A 21203-nucleotide genomic window follows, 5' to 3' on the forward strand; every position below is an offset into this window, starting at 1 on the left:
GCATAAACTCTGTACGTGTTTCAGGAAATAAGACAGTGTCTCAGTTATACTCTCATTAACTTCACTGTATTTTCTCCATCAGATTCTAGTGAGATCCTGGAATGAAGACACAAGTCAATATTTAATTTCCTCTTGGAGAAAACCCTTTTCATTATTTAAACCTTCAGGTTGTTCACACATTAAACTGGTTAAACATCAGCACACGAAGAAAAAACTATCATTTGATCAATAGTCACCATGATGATTCCAGTTTTATGAATTAGTACAAATCTCTACTGCAACGTAACAACGACAACCAAACACATTAATGTAAATGTAATCATAGATTTCTTTCTGTAGAAAGTGATCAACAACATATTAGTGATAGAGGAAGGTCTGCTGGTTCCTCTGATATGAAGTAGAAGAGAAACAACAACAACACAAACACATCAATACAAATATTCATCAGACATTTAGAGCTCAGACAAGTTTACATTGTCATGGTAATAAAAGTCATCATGAGCAGTGATATCCTCCACGGCTAAACAGACACAGGAAAGAGCTCCACCTAGAGGAAGTGATGAAACATCCTGCTGATCTCTGAGCAGAAACACCACAACAATGAACACTCAGCAACAAACATGGAGAGAAAACAAGTTGATGAAGAGAAACACAGGATTCAACTTTCTGGTCCTGAAGTTACCTCTGTCTACTTCACTTTAACCAACTCAGCACTTGATCTATCAAAAATCAAACCGAACCAATCACCAATCCTGAGTCCAGCATAGAGCGGCTGAGTGAATGTGGTCTGGACTCTGTGGAGGAGAGTCATGGTTTCAGAGACGCTGTAGAAGGATAGAATACCTGCTCTGTTATCCAGGTACAATCCTACTCTGGAGGAAGGAGGAGCTGAGACAGGAGTTTGGATGTTGTTGTAACAAAATGTAGAACTGTTATTTGAACAATCTAATGCCCAAGATTTGTCATTACGTCCAAATCCACTTTCATTCCCTGCTCTGATGATATTCTTGTATGTGATTGTTACACCAACTCTTCCTCCCCTCTCCACCTCGCAGTAACAACGTCCAGTCAGACTCTCTCTACTCAGGACCTGAAGACAATCAGTGAATCAGTAATTAACCATTTCTATGATTTCACAGAATTTGTACACAACCAGAGGATTTAAAAACAAAACAAAAAAACACCAAGTGCTATTCTCAGCTTTCTCTAGCAGAGGGTACTCCAGGACCATTCTTAGAAACAGCTTCAAAGCCTTTCTTCAGACCAAACCCATCCAGGTCTCCACTGCCCTTCCGTTCGTTTTCACATACTCACCATCTACGATGAAATTATTTAGAGCAATTAAAAACTACTTTGAGGCCATTATGAAAAACCAACCCCACAATGACCTCACAATGAATTTAACAACAGCCAGGGGCTTTCTTTGACAAAGGTCTCCTATTTGACACAACATTTATTGGCGAGCCAGCCAGGAGAGCAAAGATCGGACAGAGAATGATCATCGCCAGGAGGGACTTCACAGACTTCACTGCACACTGTGTGTGTGTGTGTGGTCTTTTTCGGGGGAAAACAGGAAATCACCCCCCCCTACAGCTTGAGTAGTATTATCATTGAGTTCAGTTGGGATAACACTCTGTTGACGTGAAGCCGTAACCCTATATAAACGGAGAAGCTGTCTTACCTGTTACCTGTGGGGATCTAACACTGGTCACATCGAGGGTCAAACCAGGAGCTGACCTGAAAGCTGGTCCACACAGTGGTTGTTTCAAACAATGAAGATGGAATAATGACACAAACAAGCAAAGGGTGTTTGGATAATATGGGAGCAGGCTGGATGCCTCGTGCACTGATTCCACCCAAAACCCCTTCTCCTAACCCTAACACTAGCATAACAAGTTTCACCATGCATTTACTGCAGGAATATAGAGGATAGGTTTTAGTAGTAGTTTAAGCCAAGGAACAAGAAAAAAAAAGTACATGGAACATTACTTTCTCACAACATGCAAGAAGAACATCCTCGTCTAGCATCCACATGTCCTTTGTAAATCACCCCCCACCCCCACCCATGCTGAACTTTTCATCAATCACTGGCGTCTTGGAGAAGGAGGAGGACATAAACTCTGTATGTTTTTCAGGAATTAAGACAGTGTATCAGTTATACTCTCATTAACTTCACTGTATTTTCTCCATCAGATTCTAGTCAGATCCTGGAATGAAGACACAAGTCAATATTTAATTTCCTCTTGGTGAAAACCCTTTATCCATTATTTAAACCTTCAGGTTGTTCACACATTAAACTGGTAAAACATCAGCACAAGAAGAAAAAACTATTCGTCTGATCAATAGTCACCATGATGATTCCAGTTTTATGAATTGGTACAAATCTCTACTGCAACTTAACAACGACAGCCAAAGACATAAATGTAAATGTAATCATAGATTTCTTTCTGTACAAAGTGATCAACAACATATCAGTGACAGAGGAAGGTCTGCTGATTCCTCTGATATGAAGTGGAAGAGAAACAACAACACAAATACATCAATACAAATATTCATCAGACATTTGGAGCTCAGACAAGAACTCTCTGGTCCTGAAGTTACCTCTGTCTACTTCACTTTAATCAACTCAGCACTTGTTCTAGCTAACCGACCACCAAGAGAAAAATAAATCCCAAGTCCAGCATAGAGCGGCTGAGTGAATGTGGTCTGGACTCTGTGGAGGAGAGTCATGGTTTCAGAGATGCTGTAGAAGGACAGAATACCTGCTCTGTGATCCAGGTACACTCCTACTCTGGAGGAAGGAGGAGCAGAGACGGGAGTTTGGATGTTGTTGTACCAAAATGTAGAACCGTCATTTGAATGATATAATGTCCAAGATTTATCATTACGTCCAAATGCACTTTCATTCCCTGCTCTTCTGATGTTCTTGTATGTGACTGCTACATCAACTCTTCCTCTCCGCTCCACCTCCCAGTAACAACGTCCAGTCAGACTCTCTCTCTACTCAGGACCTGCCAACAACCAGTGAATCTGTCTGGATGATCAGGATAAGACTGTTGTTGAAACTTAAACATTACTTTTCTGCTCTTCTCAGACAGTACCAGATCTCTGTTTACTGTGTTTGGATCCAGTATGATTTCACATGAATACCTTAAGAATTCATCTCTGGTCTTTGGCTCTGGTTGTGGCAGTAAAACATCCACTTCAGTCACTGTCAGTGAGATGTTTGTCCTTGTCTCTCTCAGAATGTCCTGTAGTTTCTTTCTGAGCTCTGTCACAGCTGCTTTCACGTCATCAAAGTACCTCAGAGGACAGATATTGATGCTGGATGAGTGTGTAGATTGACTGAGTGGTGACAGTGAGGGGTAGTTGTGTAGAAACTGGTTGTGATCCTCTGTGTCTGAGAGCTGCTTCAGCTCAGCATCTTCCCTCTTCAGCTCAGTGATCTCCTGCTCTAGCTTCTCCTGAACCTCTTTGACTCGACTCTCTTCAGTTTCCTGCTGGGATCTGACCTGCTGCTCCACATCAGAGCTTCTTCCCTGGAGGAGACGGATCATCTCAGTGAACATCTCCTGACAGTCTTTTACTGTTTTATCAGCAGAGTGAGCAATGGCCTTCAGCTCCTGTCGAAGCAGTTTCACATCTTTCTCTTTGTCCTGGATCATCTGCTGGATGTTTTGTTGTTTCACGTCCACCTCTCTCTGCCTTTCAGTCCTTTCTGCTGCAGCTGAGACTGTGTCGTGGCCTTTATGTTCATCCAGAGAGCAGAGATAACAGATACTCTGCTGATCAGTACGACAGAACATCTTAATCACTTCATCATGACGAGAGCAGATGTTCTCCTGGAGTTTCTTGGAGGGATCCACCAGCTTGTGTTTCTTTAAAGGAGCTGCATAATAATGAGGTTGAAGGTGTTTCTTACAGTAAGATGCCAGACAAACTGAACAGTACTTGAAGGCTTTCAGTTTTCTTCCAGTGCAGACATCACAGGCCACATCTTCAGGTCCAGCATAGCAGTGATCAGCAGGAGCAGTTTCGAGTCCAGTCTTCTTCAGCTGCTCCGCTAAAGCTGCTAACATGGTGCTTTTCACCAGGACAGGCCTCGACATGAAGAGTTGTCTGCACTCAGGACAGCTGTGGGTTTTCTTCTTGTCCTCTCCATCAAAGTGTCTTTTAATACAGTTCATGCAGTAGCTGTGTCCACAGGGAACAGTCACTGGATCCTTCAGCAGATCCAGACAGATGGAACAAGAAAAGGTTTCTCGATCCAGTTCAATTCCTTTCTGAGCCATCTCTGCTCTCAGTGTCAGTGATGTACAGCTCGTATCCTTTGAAGAATTTACAGATGAATAATGTGTTTTTGAGGAAGAAGCGAGCAGTGTCACCAGACTGTCTTTCTTGGAAGTGGAGTGACCTGAAAACAGAGTCATAAACTATAAAACTATAAAACACAACGACTTGGAAAGACATTCTATTTACCTTACAGAGAAAAAAAAAAACAGTACAAACAGTACAAAGTACAAATAAGCTGACAATTAAACCTGCACATTTCCTTGATAACAACAAATTAGTACGAGGCTAACAATATATTTAGCTCAACTCACCTACTTAAGTTGTGTCAACAGATTTCAGACTCAGTATAGACCCCTTCATGGCCTATGTCCATGTGACATCACAGCGTTGGCAGGAGGCAAAACAGCTTCAATAACGATTTTAGCAGGAACTTCTGACAGCTGGTGGATATCTGCAGTCAGTAAGAAAGTGACTGTTAACCTTCATACTGGTCATTAACTTAAGTATCCGACAGCAAACTTGTTACTAACCTGCAGCTGCTCTGCTCTGCTCCGTGCATCAGCCCCAATTTATCTTACCAAGAGCATGTCTGCTTCCTGTAAATACTGGAGTGATCCAGGTGATTGGCTATGTGCTAGTCACATGGTTTATCTCAGGTTTGTCAGACCAATGCCCACTGCCATATTGTGCCTGATTAATTTTCTATGTTGACGACATCTGTATAATGACGGAGAGACAGTGATACATGGAAACAACTTCAATTATTGGTTGTGTCCACGTTTACTACCTTCAACTTTATATTGCCCCTTAAAATCCACAAAGCATCTGCCCCAACTTGTGTCAAGATGAATCGTGTTGAGGTGAGGACCCAAAATGCAAGACAACAAAATGAGGCAGGGACTCCAAAGAAAAGGGGTATTTAATGGAATTAAGCGGGAACACAAAGCGCTGCAGAAGGCAGGTGAATACAAAGTACAGATTAATCAAAAAAACAGCGAAAGCGCAACACACAGGGAAATAACAGCAATGTAATAACAGCAATACGACAGGGAACAAAGGGAAGGCAGGGCTATATATACACAAGAGGGCACAGGGATGAGAAGACAGCAGTGAAACTAATGATGGCAATCAAACCAGGAGAAACCAATAAGCAATCAACACACAAGGAGGCACAAGAGACGGGAAATCCAGAAACTTAACAAAATAAAACAGGAAACACAAAACATGGCACAGACAGACATCATCACAGAAACATGAGGCACGACAGGCAGGAAGTTACAAAAGTAAACAAACTAAAACAGGAAAAGCAAAACATGACACACCAAATAAAAGATAGACACAGAACCGTGACAGTACCCCTCTCTCAAGGGACGACTCCCAGACATCCCTAAAATAAAAAAAGAGGAGGGGGCACGGAAGGAGGGATCAGAAAGAGAAACAAAGTTCAGGGACTCTCTGAAGTTCTCAGGAGGCAATTACATTTAATGAATGCATTTTGGTCCTCCAACATAATTTGAACCTGCTTCAGTGGACTCCTCATGTTTGATACACCGTGTTTCACCTGAAGGGAAATTTGATAAGAACAATTTTAACATTTCTGTATGCTTAGTGAAGCTTGAAACTGCCTCGACTGTTATTTGTCATGTTTATGTCCGTCTGTATCATGGTTTTAGTTTCCTATTTTATTTTGTTAAGTTTCTTGATTTCCTGTCTGTTGTATTTCCTCATGTTGTCTCTTGAATGATTATTGGTTTTCCCGTGTGATTGCTCATTAGTTTCACCTGTGCCTCGTCATTACTCTGCCCCTGATTTTTCTCACCTTGCCATGTTTCTTGAGTTCTTTGAGTTTTGGATTACCTGCCAACCGCAGCTCCTTCACTTATTAAAAGCCTTTTGTTTGCCCCCCGGCCTCATCACCTTATTGTCCTGCACCTGTGTCCTCACTGGGTTCCAACTGAGACCGGAGTCTAAACCAGATCAGGTAGGATCCTCTTCTGATGCTGCAGGTCTGCTCTACAAACAGAAAAGGACTTTCAGCTCTGGTCACATGCATCTTCATGACAGGAGGAAGGAGGGTGAGAACTTTAAAGTGCAGATAAAATCCCCTGCACTGCACTGATGCTGTTTGTGAGCTTCTCACTGCTTTTAGGACTGGCTCAGGCTGCTGGAGCTTCATTTGTAGTCTGCACTGTTTGTTGGACTGTATGTCTCTGCATCAAAGGCCCAGTCTGGAGGAGTCAGACGTCTTTAAGGTCACACCAAGAAGATAGATGTCTGCATGTAACTGGACAGAGCTGCAACCAATCAGAGCAACGAGTTGTGTGACACGTGCTTCTGGACAAACGCCTTAAACGCTGTTTAAATGTTGATCCTTTGAAGTTATTTCACTGTCAGCATTGCTTACCACAGATTTAACAGCACAATCTAAACCTCTCACTTCTCTGATGGCAGCCACTTTGTTCTGAACCACTTTAACTCCACGTCTTTGTACGTGCGACTACAGGAAAACGTTCAGTAACATAATCAACATAATAACTCACTGTTATGTTCTCTGTAATTTAAAGTTTTTCCATGTTTCAATCTGGCCTTGTGATGTAGAAACAGAAGCGTGTTGGATTTCAAATTTCCTCCAAGTGTCTCATATTCACAGAGCACGAGATTAGTTCATCAAAATAATGATGCAGTGAATTGAAGTTTGGCCCATTTCTGCCCTCTGCTGGTCAAAGACTATTTACTGCAGCTTTAACTGGAACATTTACCACTTAACACAGTGATGAGGTTGGAAAACAGTAGTTAAACATTTACTATTGGAGGCCACTGAACTCCCTGTTTCACCACCACCTCTGAGAAGTGTCTTTTTTCAGGAATGTAAAACTTTCCTAGGGAGACCAGAACCTAGAATATAGACTGTGACCATCAGCTGAAACCTGAACCAGTCCCTCCATTAGTCCTGGAGTTGTTTTTACATGACGACACCAATGAACACATTTCAAACACAAACATGTAAACTTTTATTCTCAGTTAATATTAGGGGATTCATCAGATGTATCTCCAGGCCGTTCCAAGAAATCCACGACTTGAAGCTCTGGAAGTTCTATGTTGAAATGTGTTTTGGTCTCAAAATGACATTTCCATGCATAGTATTTTGAGACAGGCTGCATTTAGTTATGAAATAAATACATCCCTGGGTGTAAAAGGGACATATAAAATTAAAAACTTAAATAACTTTATCAAATGAAACACTGGTTTCTTCCTTCCTTCTCTAAACCTTTATAGTCAACCATCCAAACATAAACAGTGATTTGATCCTTGTGATTGTCTTCGTCTCTGATCTGATTTCTGTGAATTGTGGGTAATGGAGTTTTGAGATGTCTACGTTGTAGCTACAAATCAAAGCTATTTGTTCACTTATTATTTGTAATGTGTGAAAGGAAGCTAAAATATATATTTGGCTGCAGTGTTTAAGAATCTGTTTAGATTACGATCTAAAAACGAGTCTTTTTAAGGTGATTTATTTATTTATTTTTTCTTACTTAGAGGTTGGTGAAAAATCAAAAAATCAGTTCCACTTCTGAATATTTGGTGTCCAGTGTAGAACGATGTTCTGGGTTATTTTATTAGTATTTGACCTGTTCATTTAGCATTTATGAGCAACATGTAGTTTATGAAATGTTTTATCACACACAACAGTTTAGTTGAAAGCAGATATGAAGACATTTGATGAGAGGTTTGGTTTTGGAATTTAAAATTGTAAAATAAGACTTTTTGTAATTACTACATTTACAGCTAGTTTATTATTTTGATTCTTTTTAAATACAATAAACTGGGCTTTGTTCATTACAACAATTTCATGTAATTGTCTCACAACACCCAAGAAGAACATCCTCGTCTACCATCCTCTTGTCCTTTGTAAACCACCCCCCACCCCCACCCATGCTGAACTTTTCATCAATCATCGGCGTCTTGGATAAGGAGGAGTACATAAACTCTGTACGTGTTTCAGGAAATAAGACAGTGTATCAGTTATACTTTCATTAACTTCAATGTATTTTCTCCATCAGATTCTAGTGAGATCCTGGAATGAAGACACAAGTCAATATTTAATTTCCTCTTGGTGAAAACCCTTTATTCATTATTTAAACCTTCAGGTTGTTCACACATTAAACTGCTTAAACATCAGCACAAGAAGAAAAAACAATTCATCTGTTTAATAGTCACCATGATGATTCCAGTTTTATGAATTAAAACAAATCTCTACTGTAGCTTAACAACAACCAAACACATTAATGTAAATGTAATCACAGATTTCTTTCTGCACAAAGTGATCAAAAACATATCAGTGATAGAGGAAGGTCTGCCGGTTCCTCTGATATGAAGTGGAAGAGAAACAACAATACAAATACATCAATACAAATATTCATCGGACATTTAGAGCTCAGATTAGTTCAGATTATCATGGAAATAAAAGTCATCATGAGCAGTGATATCCTCCACGGCTAAACAGACACAGGAAAGAGCTCCACCTAAAGAGAGTGATGAAACATCCAGAGAACAACTATTAAACATGTCAAGGTAGCAGCCATGATGTTTGACTGACAGCTGATCTCTGAGCAGAAACACTACAACAATGAACTCTCAGCAACAAACATGGAGAGAAAACAAGTTGATGAAGACAAACACAGGATTTAACTCTCTGGTCCTGAAGTTACCTCTGTCTACTTCACTTTCACCAACTCAGCACTTGAACCAAGAAAGTACACATCATCAAACCAACCACTAACCCCTAGTCCAGCATAGAGCGGCTGAGTGAATGTGGTCTGGACTCTGTGGAGGAGAGTCATGGTTTCAGAGACGCTGTAGAAGGACAGAATACCTGCTCTGTGATCCAGGTACACTCCTACTCTGGAGGAAGGAGGAGCTGAGACGGGAGTTTGGAATTTGTTGTACCAAAATGTAGAACTGGAGCAATCTAATGTCCAAGATTTGTCATTACGTCCAAATCTACATTCCTTCCCTGCTCTGCTGATATTCTTGTATGTGACTGCTATATCAACTCTTCCTCTCCACTCCACCTCCCAGTAACAACGTCCAGTCAGACTCTCTCTACTCAGGACCTGATAACAATGTATGAATCTGTCTGGATGATCAGGATAAGACCGATTTTGTAACACCCATTTTACTTTTCTGTTCCCCTCAGTCAGTACCAGATATCTGTGTACGGTGTTTAGATCCAGTGTGATTTCACATGAATACTTTAAGAATTCATCTCTGGTCTTTGGCTCTGGTTGTGGCAGTAAAACATCCACTTCAGTCACTGTCAGTGAGATGTTTGTCCTCGTCTTTCTCAGAATGTCCTCTAGTCTCTTTCTGAGCTCTGTCACAGCTGCTTTCACATCCTCAAAGTTCCTCAGAGGACGGATATTGATGCTGGATGAGTGTGTAGATTGACTGAGTGGTGACAGTGAGGGGTAGTTGTGTAGAATCTGGTTGTGATCCTCTGTGTCTGAGAGCTGCTTCAGCTCAGCATCTTCCCTCTTCAGCTCAGTGATCTCCTGCTGCAGCTTCTTCTGAACCTCTTTGACTCGACTCTCTTCAGTTTCCTGCTGGGATCTGACCTGCTGCTCCACATCAGAGCTTCTTTCCTGGAGGAGACGGATCATCTCAGTGAACATCTCCCGACTGTCCTTCACTGTTTTATTGGCAGAGTGAGCGATGGCCTTCAGCTCCTGTTGAAGCAGCTTCACATATTTCTCTTTGTCCTGGATCATCTGCTGGATGTTTTGTCGTCTCACCTCCACCTCTCTCTGCCTCTCAGTCCTTTCTGCTGCAGCTGAGACTGTGTCATGGCCTTTATGTTCATCCACAGAGCAGAGATAACAGATACTCTGCTGATCAGTACAACAGAACATCTTCATCACCTCACCATGACGAGAGCAGATGTTCTCCTGGAGCTCCTTGGAGGGATCCACCAGCTTGTGTTGTTTAAATGTAGGTGACTTATAGTGAGGTTCAAGGTGTTTCTTACAGTAAGATGCTAGACAGAATAAACAGGACTTGAAGGCTTTCAGTTTTCTTCCAGTGCAGACATCACAGGCCACATCTTCAGGTCCAGCATAGCAGTGATCAGCAGGAGCAGCTTGGAGTCCAGTCTTCTTCAGCTGCTCCACTAAAACTGCTAACATGGTGCTTTTCACCAGGACAGGCCTCCATTGGAAGAGTTTTCTGCACTCAGGACAGCTGTGGATTTTCTCCTTGTCCTCTCCATCAAAGTGTCTTTTAATACAGTTCATGCAGTAGCTGTGTCCACAGGGAATAGTCACCGGATCCTTCAGTAGATCCAGACAGATGGAACAAGAAAAGGTTTCTCGATCGAGTTCAACTCCTTTCTGCGCCATCTCTGCTCTCAGTGTCAGTGACTCTGTGAGTTTCTCTTTCTTGGAAGTGAAACTATTCTGAGCTCTGATCTAAAAGTCATGTGTTTGTACAGTGAATGGGGCCAGTCAGCTCTTACACTTCTCCACATGTTATACAGATCTAAAGGGGAGGGAACCAAGATGTACGTGGACATAGTGGAGCCGCTGTGTCTGAGAGCAGGAAGTAGAGTCCATTGTTATAAACAGCTTCAGAGTCTTCCTCCAGACCAAACCCATCCAGGTCTCCACTGCCCTTCCATTCCTCATCACCTACTCACCATCTACAATGAAATTACTTAGAGCAATTAAAATCTATTTTTCAGTCCATTATGGGATCAAACCAACCACACGATGACCTCACAAGAATCGCTGCATGTAGGAAAAATAAAAGCCTGACATCAAGATGACCTGGTCACATCGAGGGTCAAACCAGGAGCTGACCTGAAAGCTGGTCCACACAGTGGTTATTTCAAACAATGAAGATGGATTTATGCAGAGGTGTCAAAAGTACACACATTCCTTACTCACGTATAAGTATAGATACCTGTGTTTCAAAAGACTTTAGTAAAAGTTGATGTATTGACTCATCTTTTTACTCAGGTTAAAGTGAAATGTACAGGCATCAAAACATACTTAAAGTATAAAAGTATTGTAACCTTGCAAGAACAGGACCACCATTTTAGGGAAAAGCTTACTGGACTCCATGACCCAGAGCAAGCAGAGAAAAATTAGGTGACATGAATACAAAAAGCTCTGTCAGCCAATCTTTTCTAAACACATCCAAAAAATAAAACAGCTGTAAAAGACTGAGGGATGCAAACTCACTATATATGGTGTTCAAACATTACTGGTATGCAAATAGATATTACACATACATAGTATCTGTCACAACAGACTTCAAAGCCTAGACAGTAACATTAAATGCATACCCTAATAACTTCTAATAAACAAGAGATCGTGAGTAGGACTTTAAGTGCATCTATGTGAGAACTACCCACAACAGTGTGTGTTGGGGGAGAGGCAAAAGAAAGTTCCTTAAAAAAACAGGGAAGTAACTACGCTGCCAAAACCTCACGTATAACCTTACATAAAACATTTTGTGCACATGTGTGAGGACAGAGATTCCAAACAGGCTGTGTGTGAGTGTGTTTCCACAAAACACATGCCCTTTTTGGTGTGAATATCAGTCCAGCTGTGCTGAACAGTCTACTGAGGCTGGTAGTGGAGAGTTAAGTCTTACTGACAGGTTGAATACTGTCGGGAGAGAAGTACCCCCATTGCATCACCCAGGCATCCCAAGTAAGTCTCCAACTGTTGGTCATTTTCCTGGAAACTATGGTTCTGTTTGATTGCAGAAAAGAAGTCGTCGTCCTCTGAGGAATGGGAGGTTTCACCTTGATTCTCCACAGCTTGCTCTTCCAAATGACTTTTGATGTAGTCGAGGCCTACGGAATAAAAGCAGACCAAATTGGAATTATGGAATTAAATTATTGGAATCAGGGAACTGGATTACCACATGATTAATATAGTTTGCATCTGTAAGCATCTGTCCAAGTCGATTTTCAAGGCCTGCGAGGAGTGCATCATCCAAAGGTCCACAGAACTTGATGGAAATGCGAAGGTGCTGGAGCTTAACCTTGAGTAGTGTTATTGTAGGTACCAACCATCCCATCTGCCCACTACTCTGTCCCTGCAGAACATCAAACACTTTTGACACTTGACATACTCTGCTAGAAAAGCCAGCTCAACAGGAATGTTATATGGGACTATTATGCACTGCTGATCAACTTTTAAAGAGAACTAAAATTCATACATAATGGTGGATGTGTATTAGCAGCATTTCGCATCTTGAACGATCCTTATAAACATCAGGCTACCACATATTACAATCATTAAGCTTTAAAAAGCAATTATGCAGGTACATACATGGGTATCTTCAGTTCACTGCAGACAGCAGCAATGGCGCCTTCTCCTTGTTCTCTGGAGATCCGAATGATCCTTTCAACAGCAAAAAAAGCGAGTTCCACCTTGTGTCATTTGACCTCAGCAGCTATGGTGGATCTTGCACTTTTGTTCCACAGACTTGTGCACTTTGCAAATGATGAACGACAGAGACGCTTGTAGACTGTGATATTTGCTGACATTTGTTTCAGACACATCAACAGTTGATCCGAAGTTGATGAGGTGGCAGGCGCAATGGTGGTGTTTTGGAAGCTGACATTCCAAGCCGTCGTCTTCATCTAAAATGGCTCCGGCTTCAACGAACTCAACATCAGCATTTTCCATCTCTTCATCATCATCTTAAACTTCCTCCTACTCATCATCGTATACTTCACCACTCTCTGCTGGAGGTGCCAGATTGTTATTTTCATCAACATGACCTTCACAAAATTAGAGCCGTTATCAGTTGTGGTGCAGGTAATCTTTTCACGGATGTTAAACTTTCATTCAGGGCACTGGCAGTGACAGGAAAGGTATGGGACCCTTTAAGCTGCTTGCAGGCTAGAGCAGCACAACGTCTCTGGAGAGTTTGGGGTTCAATCCAGCGTGCTGTGACTCCTATAAAATACGTCGCTGTGAGGTCCAGCAATCAGTCGTTGTCGCAATAAACTCTTTGCCAAGAGCTGTTTTCAGATTATTTCTCATGACCAGTGCAGCCTGGTCTACTCTGTTTTTAGTGGTGCCATGCGACATCGCTGACACATCAGGTTGTAGGTGGAGAACTAGAGCTTTGAAACCCCGGCTGCTCAACAACACTCAGAGTGTGCAAAATCCATGAGCACTTTATCAACACTGGCCTGTGACACTCTTCTGGTCTCCCAGAGTTTTGGTTGTTTGGAGGCTGGGCCTTCATCCGTCGCTGTGAGCCTTTTGGAAGTGAGGGTTGTGTACCTCTCCAACTGATTTATGTGTTTTCTCTGGAGGTGAAAAGCAGACAGAAACACACACAACATTAGACTACATGACATAACATAATTTCCTTTGAATAATATATGGCTATACATGCAACAGTTCCTATATATCTCAACTTTAAAAATTCCGTACTTTTTCCAGACACTAATTTCCAGATTTCTTGGTTTAAAAAAAAAAAAAAAAAAAAAAAAATCTAATTTATGGCATGTGATTAAAAAGTATGGAATTATAATTAATAAATCCTAAATTAAACTAATTATAAATTGAGTTAATCAGTCATTGAGAATTTACATTATGTTCAGTGATTTAGAATAAGAACAAATGTTTTAGACGTCTAGCCTACATTTTTAACATTTTAGCTGTGCTGCCATGAAAAGCACCTTTTTTTTAAAATTAGATATTGATAATTTTATGTTTTAGAAAATTGTGGCAACAGTCTTGGAAACATATTTTTCCATACACTAGTTTTCATTTTCAATACTTTTACAGACCGGGAAATTTATAAAAATCTAATTCTATACTTTCCATACTTGCGTAGGAACCCTGAACAGTATGCAAAATAATACTAGACCATTGTAGTGAAGTGAATATGAACTAGCTAGCTAGCCTAAATGAGTTATAATTACATGCTAGCCTATAGCCTACCATATCGCTGCAGCTAGCCAAGTAGCTACTGCATTGCAAACATAAATTAGCCAAGCAATTGTTACTGAAACCAATGAATTATCTATCCACGACACAAAGCATTTCTTCTCCACATGTTTTTTCAAATTTGATGGCGAATTCTTGAATGCCAAAAAGTTCGTGGCGTTTTGGTAAATGCAATTTACAATGCATTCTCCAGGAGTCCTTCTTGCTGCCAGCTATTTCAAACATTTCTCGGAGGTAAGGCCAGGGTTGTGGGATGTGCTGGTCTCCACTCGTCTCTCCATCGTCCAAGGGATCTTCACTAACACTCACCACTTTTATCAGTCATTTTTTCTTGGTACCACTTTCATGAACAATATGACTTTCTGACCGCCATTTAGCCACCTGGTTTTGTTTTTTTGTCTGTTACCCTTCAGGGCGCTGGTAAGATCTCTGTGAGAGTGCTCTGTAAAACCTGGATGAGATTAGCAGCCACTTCAGGAGTAAGACAGCGTTTCCTCATCACTTTCAAACTGGTGATATTAAAAAACACAGACCAGCCAGACCAACGACAGAGGACTCAGACACGGACAGGCCATAAGATGAGACCAGGTCCTCCGTTACGTGTTGTGTAAAATCAAGACAATGTAAACTGTGTTGTATATTGATGTGTTGATGAAAAGAAGTGATCACTGCTGACAAGCCTTCTCTTGCATTTAAAGAAATGTTTATTGCATGAAAGAACAATGTCAAAAACTCTTGCTGAATCTGAGGGACCTTCAGGGACCAACTGTAGAACTCCCTGCTGCTCAGTTCCAACACACTCCTTATATGTGGTATCTTTTCTCCAAAAACTCCACAAGACCTTGAGCCCTCAGGGCTAATATTTTACAGAGTAATTAACCTTTTAACCTTTAAATAATGAACACATTCCCCAAACCCAGAAAAAGAAAGGGAGACAGGACCATACACGTCAACTGTTTAAAAGTTCTCTGGACACACTGTTAAAAAGAACTCCATGTACAAATACAGTTCATGTACAATACTGTGAAGCCCAGCTCATGTCAGGGTAAGGCTTATATTAACATGTTGAATATATTCAGTTTGTCTTGATGATTTATCTCAGGACCTGGTAGGCTTTTCTACTGTTGCATACGGACTCTCTGGCAGATGGTTGGTTTTAGTCTTAGTGGATCCTTTGTACAACCCCAGAACGAGCTGAATCATCATCTGCTGAAAGATGATTCAGATTTTGGGGGGGTTCAGACCTTGAAGAATAAAAAGACAGTCAACATTTTTAACAAGTGTTTGATCATCTGTACCCTATCCTTGAGAAAGTACACGTTTCTATTAGCATGACATCATAAGACAATGAGTGCAGATTTGGCCTCAGTCTTGTGTTCACATTATTCTTAGTTTTCATGTTAATGAGCAGTTATTTATTTCTGTTTTTGCTTTCATCACTAGTTCATCGTGTTACCTGGACACTTGAACATGCACCAGTATTATATTAACTACCTAAAAAGGCGGAAAACAACATTGAAATACAGCTATTTGAAGTGTAATTTATTGTTTTAGTTTTCGCGTTTCAGTTTAAGACCTATATTGCAGTCAGTCACCAGGGAGAGCTCTAGCTGCTCTGGCTTCACTTTAGAGGAGCCGTCCATCTTTAATATGCAGTCTATGGACCCGAGGCCAATTTGGTTACAAGTCAGGAAACATGAACAATAAACAGACTATTTCATCAGAAAGTCAGGAATTCATCAGTAAGTTCATTAGTTTATTATGAGGAGAAGAAGCTGGCACACTGAAGGTATTAATGAACTTCTAAAGTTGTTCCTGTGGAGTCCAAATGTCATGCATGTGTTAATATCTCTTATGTCACACAGACACACACTTAAAGTCTCCATGTGTGATGTTTTATAATGTGGGTGATCACAAGTGAAGGATTCAGAGAACGAATGATCTTAAAGCAGCACATAGACTAGAGGCTCTAAAACACAGGTGCTTGTCTCAACATTTGTTGTTTCTGAAGAACAGCTGTAAACTATCATGAAAACTAAATACAGAATAACTTTAACTGTATGATTAGTGTTACTGGATTGCTGAATAAACAGTACTAATGGGTGAGGCAGCAGATAATAAAATAGATTCATCTTTCTGTTTTGTAATAAATAAAAAAGATACAATAACTTACGATGGCAGTAAAATGCAACAAGCATCATAAGGACAACAACAGCTATCACAGGAATGACAATTGCACTAATAGGGTGGAGGGGATGTTCAGACCCTGTACAGCGTTGTGTCTTGGAAGCTTTACCTTTGAGCAACTATGTCCTAGAAATTTAGAAATAAAACAGTTTTCCTAGTTAATCTGTGGTGATGAACAGAAACATAGATCTTTAGTCCAGAGGTGAACAGTTTAAGTCTCACTGCAAGTGGATATTATTTTACAAGAAAACCCAAACAAAACTCAGCATCAGTGGACAATTTACTGATTGACTGTACTGGTGTCTAAATGTCTTAACAGATGCCTTCATTTATATTTAAAATGAGTTTAAAACAAATTTATATTTTCAAGACACAAAATTAGAGAACAAATGTCTTTTATGCATCTAAATTGCTCGACTGAACCCTAATAAGTATAAATAAACTTAAACTGTAAAACTACTGACTTTCAAAAGATACTGCAAACCCACTCATTTCATTTATTTAATCAGTCTGTCAGTCTCACCAGCATGTAGGGGACAGAGATCCTGAGTCTGTGTCTTCTTCTGAGTCCAGCTGACTTGGTTGCTATGGTGACAGATGATTGCGTCATTGAGCAGGTGGACACAGAGGGAAGCACCAGAGTTGGTGACCTTTGACTGGTCTCCTCCCTCCTGAGAGCAGGTTTTGGTGTCACATGTGAAAGTGCTGCTGATGTGTGAGTCCTCTGTGCTGCAGGTCACAGTGAGGTTACAGGAGTCTGAGCTGATGGACACAGAGTCTGGATTCAGATCAACTGGAGACACTGGACCTGATGGAGGAAAGTAGGTGTGAGGAGGTTTACAGACATGACAGCAGATGTTCTCTGTCAGTGTGTGAAATGTTCAGAAACCTACCTTGAACTGTGACCATGTATTTAGCTATTGTTTGGTCTTTAGCTCCTACCACTAGTGCTGTATAAACTCCACTGTCGTCATCTTGTAGATTCTTCAATTTCACTGAGTAATTTTCCACAGAGAACTCAACTCTTCCAGTGTAACTTTCAGAGACTCTTGGTTTTCCACCAGGTGAATATCTTACTAAAACTTTGCTTGTATTAAATGTCCAGACAAACAAATCAAATTCCTTTGTAGCATCATCCATGACTTCCAGAAGTACCTCATCTCCTCTCTTCACAAACCCATCAGTCACAGCACTGGACCCTGGAAAACAGTAGATACATAATAATGACATTAAACATCAATCACAAATAGTGTGTTACTGTAATTCATTTCCGACACAATAATCATTTAAAAATGTTCTCAAGTACATTAGTTAGTTTAGTAGATAGTTTATCTTGTGCTAGTGTAGCATCATGTCTTGGAAGCTTTACCTTTGAGCATCTATGTCCTAGAAATTTAGAAATAAAACAGTTTTCCTAGTTAATCTGTGGTGATGAACAGAAACATAGATGTTTAGTCCAGAGGTGAACAGTTTAAGTCTCACTGCAAGTTGATATTATTTTACAAGAAAACCCAAACAAAACTCAGCATCAGTGGACAATTTACTGATTGACTGTACTGGTTCTGTGTCTAAATGTCTTAACAGATGCCTTCATTGATATTTAAAATGAGTTTAAAATAAATTTATATTTTCAAGACACAAAATTAGAGAACAAATGTCTTTTATGCATCTCAATTGCTCGACTAAAACCTCATAAGTATAAATAAACTTAAACTGTAAAACTACTGACTTTCAAAAGATACTGCAAACCCACTCATTTCATTTATTTAATCAGTCTGTCAGTCTCACCAGCATGTAGGGGACAGAGATCCTGAATCTGTGTCTTCTTCTGAGTCTAGCTGACTTGGTTGCTATGGTGACAGATGATTGCGTCATTGAGCAGGTGGACACAGAGGGAAGCACCAGAGTTGGTGACCTTTGACTGGTCTCCTCCCTCCTGAGAGCAGGTTTTGGTGTCACATGTGAAAGTGCTGCTGATGTGTGAGTCCTCTGTGCTGCAGGTCACAGTGAGGTTACAGGAGTCTGAGCTGATGGACACAGAGTCTGGATTCAGATCAACTGGAGACACTGGACCTGATGGAGGAAAGTAGGTGTGAGGAGGTTTACAGACATGACAGCAGATGTTCTCTGTCAGTGTGTGAAATGTTCAGAAACCTACCTTGAACTGTGACCATGTAATTAGCTACTGTTTGTTCTTTATCTCCTACCACACGTGCTGTATAAACTCCACTGTCGTCATCTTGTAGATTCTTCAATTTCACTGAGTAATTTTCCACAGAGAACTCAACTCTTCCAGTGTAACTTTCAGAGACTCTTGGTTTTCCACCAGGTGAATATCTTACTAAAACTTTGCTTGTATTAAATGTCCAGACAAACAAATCAAATTCCTTTGTAGCATCATCCATGACTTCCAGAAGTACCTCATCTCCTCTCTTCACAAACCCATCAGTCACAGCACTGGACCCTGGAAAACAGTAGATACATAATAATGAAATTATTATGTTACTGTAATTAATTTCTGACACAATAATCAATTAAAAAAAATCTCCAGTAAATTTATCTTATCCAGATTTGAGAAGGAATGGATCGAATTAATTGGTGATTCTAAATGCTTATTCAAAATAAAGAGTAAATGTCAACAAGAGCAGGATGACATTAATGCAACTCTAACTGGCTTTTTTTTTTTTTTATAGGGCCTGTGGTGGTCCTGCTGTTCTTGTTGCTTCCGTTTTTCCGTGTTTTTGTTCTCTCCCTCCGTTTCCTTCCTCCATCACCTGACCATCGTGGCTCTTCAGAGGAATGCTGTGGCTCCCTACAGTGCCAATATTTCGCCAATCTCGTTTGTGCCAGCGAGAGAAATCTCGAGCGACAGAAACAAATTTCCAGATGAAAGGTTTTTTTCCATCGTCTCTGATTTTTTTCCTTTTTGTTGCCTCCGTGCTGACTCAGTCTCCTGCCCAAACAGCTGATTTTGTGTTTTTTTTTTTTCTCCTGGAGTTTCCAGCGCTTTCTTTCTGCTTTTTTTTCTCTCGGTTGGATTTTCATTTTTGTACTTATCTGCCAGTGTTGGTATTAAACTTAATAAGAAATTAAGGATTAACAGGAAACATTAACGAATACAACTACAAAAAAAAAGATTTTTACCTTGAATTTGACTTGAATACAGCACAAAAGCCAACAGGAAAGATTTATGTGCCATTTCAAAACATGAGAAGATGACCTGACTGCAAACCAGATCTGCTCGCCCCGAGTATCGGGTAAGACTGGGCGTATCAAGCTAAATATACCAAGGCCAGTATCGGATCGATACTAGCGTTCTGAATTCGATACTTTTGTTGTTTGTTCCAGCAAATTACTTGTCGCAAAGTTCATACGAGCGCAGCTTCTCTCCAAGTTTGTGCGATGCAGGAGCTTCTCATTCCTCACTTGTAATAAAAGGTGGATATGGACAAAGTTTGACGCTCAAATCCTAGAATCACAGCTGGTACTAAGTTGGAAGAGTGGAGGAAAATGAATGAGCCAACATTTCCCTCTCTAAGTAAATTTTATATTTATTATTACATTGTCGCTTTTTGTGTATTTTGCTTAATTGACTTTACTACCGACTTTATTATCCATTATTTTGGTCATGTTTACATTGTTAAATTTTTATTACATTGTTCCTTTTTTTATTTTTGCACTAATGCCTTTTTTTCTAAAAACAACTGCAGGAAAAGGGGAATTTATATATATATATATATACTTTTCAATTGTTTTATATTGTAATCAGTCAATAAAAAATGGATTACTTGCCTAAATATTTGTCCTTTATTTTGCCCCTTAACCATAATCAACTATCTAAAGGTGAAATTACGAAGTTATTCAATGACAATGACGTTCCAAGAAAAAGAATCGGTATCGGCGATACTAGACCTGTATTTACTTGGTATCGGATCAATACCAAAGTTCCCATCATCGCCCAGCCCTGTCCGCCGCTTCCAGATGACGTCAACTGTATGTTTGGCCTGTTTTTCAGTTCAATTCGACTCGAACTGCGAGTTTATTTTGCACAATATGTTTTGAAGACCAAGCTCAATAAGGTTTTTTTATTTATAATTTTTAACATTATCCATACAAAATACGAGTGAAACCATTTAAACTGTGTCGGCCTGGACTAAAAAGTAAATAAAGTAAAAGAAAAAAGCTGTTGAATCTTTCAATGAATTTTAAAAGTGAGACACAGAAAGAAACACTCAGTAAGCATCAGATCCACTCATCAAACGTTTCTTTTTCACTAAAATTTCCGAAACACACACACCCCAGGGTGGACCAAGCAGCCTGGACTGGACCAGGTCCAAGTCCAGGTTTCTTACATGTCCAGGAGCCTCATGTACAAAGACTTGGGTGGATTTCTCACTGAAACATGGGGTGCATTAAAATCCAAATGAAAATGTTTCCTGTTGACAAAAACGAATTCATCCTGTGATGGCTTCTGCTTTTGTAGCAATGTGTGTGCAGTCAATAGCTCCGATTACATCAGGGAAACCGGCTCTGGCCTGTTCATCAGCAATGAGTGGGAATGTGTTGGTTGTACCTGGATGACATTCTGATGATCCCGTCCCACACAGCTGGCATGGCTCAGCTCAGGGTTGACTGACTCACTCCTGACCGGTCGGCCAGTTCACGTTGAAAACCCCCTGTTGCCAGGAACCCCAGAGTGGTCAGCACCTGCGTGGGCAGGTCAACCCCTGGCTGCACGATGTGTTG

At 40.4% G+C, this 21203-nt stretch overlaps 5 protein-coding genes across 7 annotated transcripts in view; all 5 read right to left on the reverse strand.

Moving 5' to 3' along the window:
* The window catches only part of LOC125010938 (tripartite motif-containing protein 16-like), a 26263-nt gene continuing 5060 nt past the window's right edge, over positions 1-21203 (reverse strand). Inside the window, exon 2 of the mRNA XM_047589897.1 lies at positions 1-547. The gene's annotated coding sequence lies outside the window, so the exon portion shown is untranslated. The remainder of the gene's footprint in view (positions 548-21203) is intronic.
* On the reverse strand, positions 547-4857 carry LOC125011058 (tripartite motif-containing protein 16-like). The gene is made up of 4 exons (XM_047590054.1): positions 4824-4857; positions 4605-4744; positions 3012-4414; positions 547-1090 (listed from the first exon to the last, which is right to left on the reverse strand). The coding sequence occupies exons 3-4, from the start codon at positions 4290-4292 to the stop codon at positions 689-691; spliced, it is 1683 nt and encodes a 560-aa protein (XP_047446010.1). The 5' UTR covers positions 4293-4414; positions 4605-4744; positions 4824-4857; the 3' UTR covers positions 547-688.
* LOC125010937 (tripartite motif-containing protein 16-like) lies at positions 8252-10961 on the reverse strand. Its single transcript, XM_047589896.1, has one exon. The coding sequence runs from the start codon at positions 10686-10688 to the stop codon at positions 9009-9011; it is 1680 nt and encodes a 559-aa protein (XP_047445852.1). The 5' UTR covers positions 10689-10961; the 3' UTR covers positions 8252-9008.
* LOC125011049 (SLAM family member 5-like) lies at positions 14974-18310 on the reverse strand. Its single transcript, XM_047590044.1, has 4 exons — positions 18246-18310; positions 17351-17656; positions 16981-17265; positions 14974-15514 (listed from the first exon to the last, which is right to left on the reverse strand). Exons 2-4 carry the CDS (start codon positions 17595-17597, stop codon positions 15492-15494), a joined length of 555 nt encoding a protein of 184 aa, XP_047446000.1. The 5' UTR covers positions 17598-17656; positions 18246-18310; the 3' UTR covers positions 14974-15491.
* The window catches only part of LOC125010910 (T-lymphocyte surface antigen Ly-9-like), a 17281-nt gene continuing 14383 nt past the window's right edge, over positions 18306-21203 (reverse strand). For all 3 annotated transcript variants that reach the window (XM_047589856.1, XM_047589855.1, XM_047589852.1), the window contains one exon: positions 18306-18921. In XM_047589856.1, the coding sequence (XP_047445812.1) occupies positions 18560-18921 (362 nt within the window). In that variant the 3' untranslated portion in view covers positions 18306-18559. The remainder of the gene's footprint in view (positions 18922-21203) is intronic.

This window comes from Mugil cephalus, chromosome 7, assembly GCF_022458985.1.
Source record: "Mugil cephalus isolate CIBA_MC_2020 chromosome 7, CIBA_Mcephalus_1.1, whole genome shotgun sequence".
Classification (NCBI taxonomy): domain Eukaryota; kingdom Metazoa; phylum Chordata; class Actinopteri; order Mugiliformes; family Mugilidae; genus Mugil; species Mugil cephalus.

Coding starts and splice junctions, on each gene's coding strand:
- LOC125011058 (XM_047590054.1), bottom strand. CDS start 4,292: ATGGCTCAGAAAGGAATTGAACTGGATCGAGAAACCTTTTCTTGTTCC. Junction 1,091..3,011: donor GATTCACTGGTTGTTGGCAG/GTCCTGAGTAGA, acceptor GATTGTCTTCAG/GTCCTGAGTAGAGAGAGTCT.
- LOC125010937 (XM_047589896.1), bottom strand. CDS start 10,688: ATGGCGCAGAAAGGAGTTGAACTCGATCGAGAAACCTTTTCTTGTTCC.
- LOC125011049 (XM_047590044.1), bottom strand. CDS start 17,597: ATGGATGATGCTACAAAGGAATTTGATTTGTTTGTCTGGACATTTAAT. Junction 17,266..17,350: donor ATACATGGTCACAGTTCAAG/GTAGGTTTCTGA, acceptor TTCCTCCATCAG/GTCCAGTGTCTCCAGTTGAT. Junction 15,515..16,980: donor TCTCTGTCCCCTACATGCTG/GTGAGACTGACA, acceptor TTATTCTTCAAG/GTCTGAACCCCCCCAAAATC.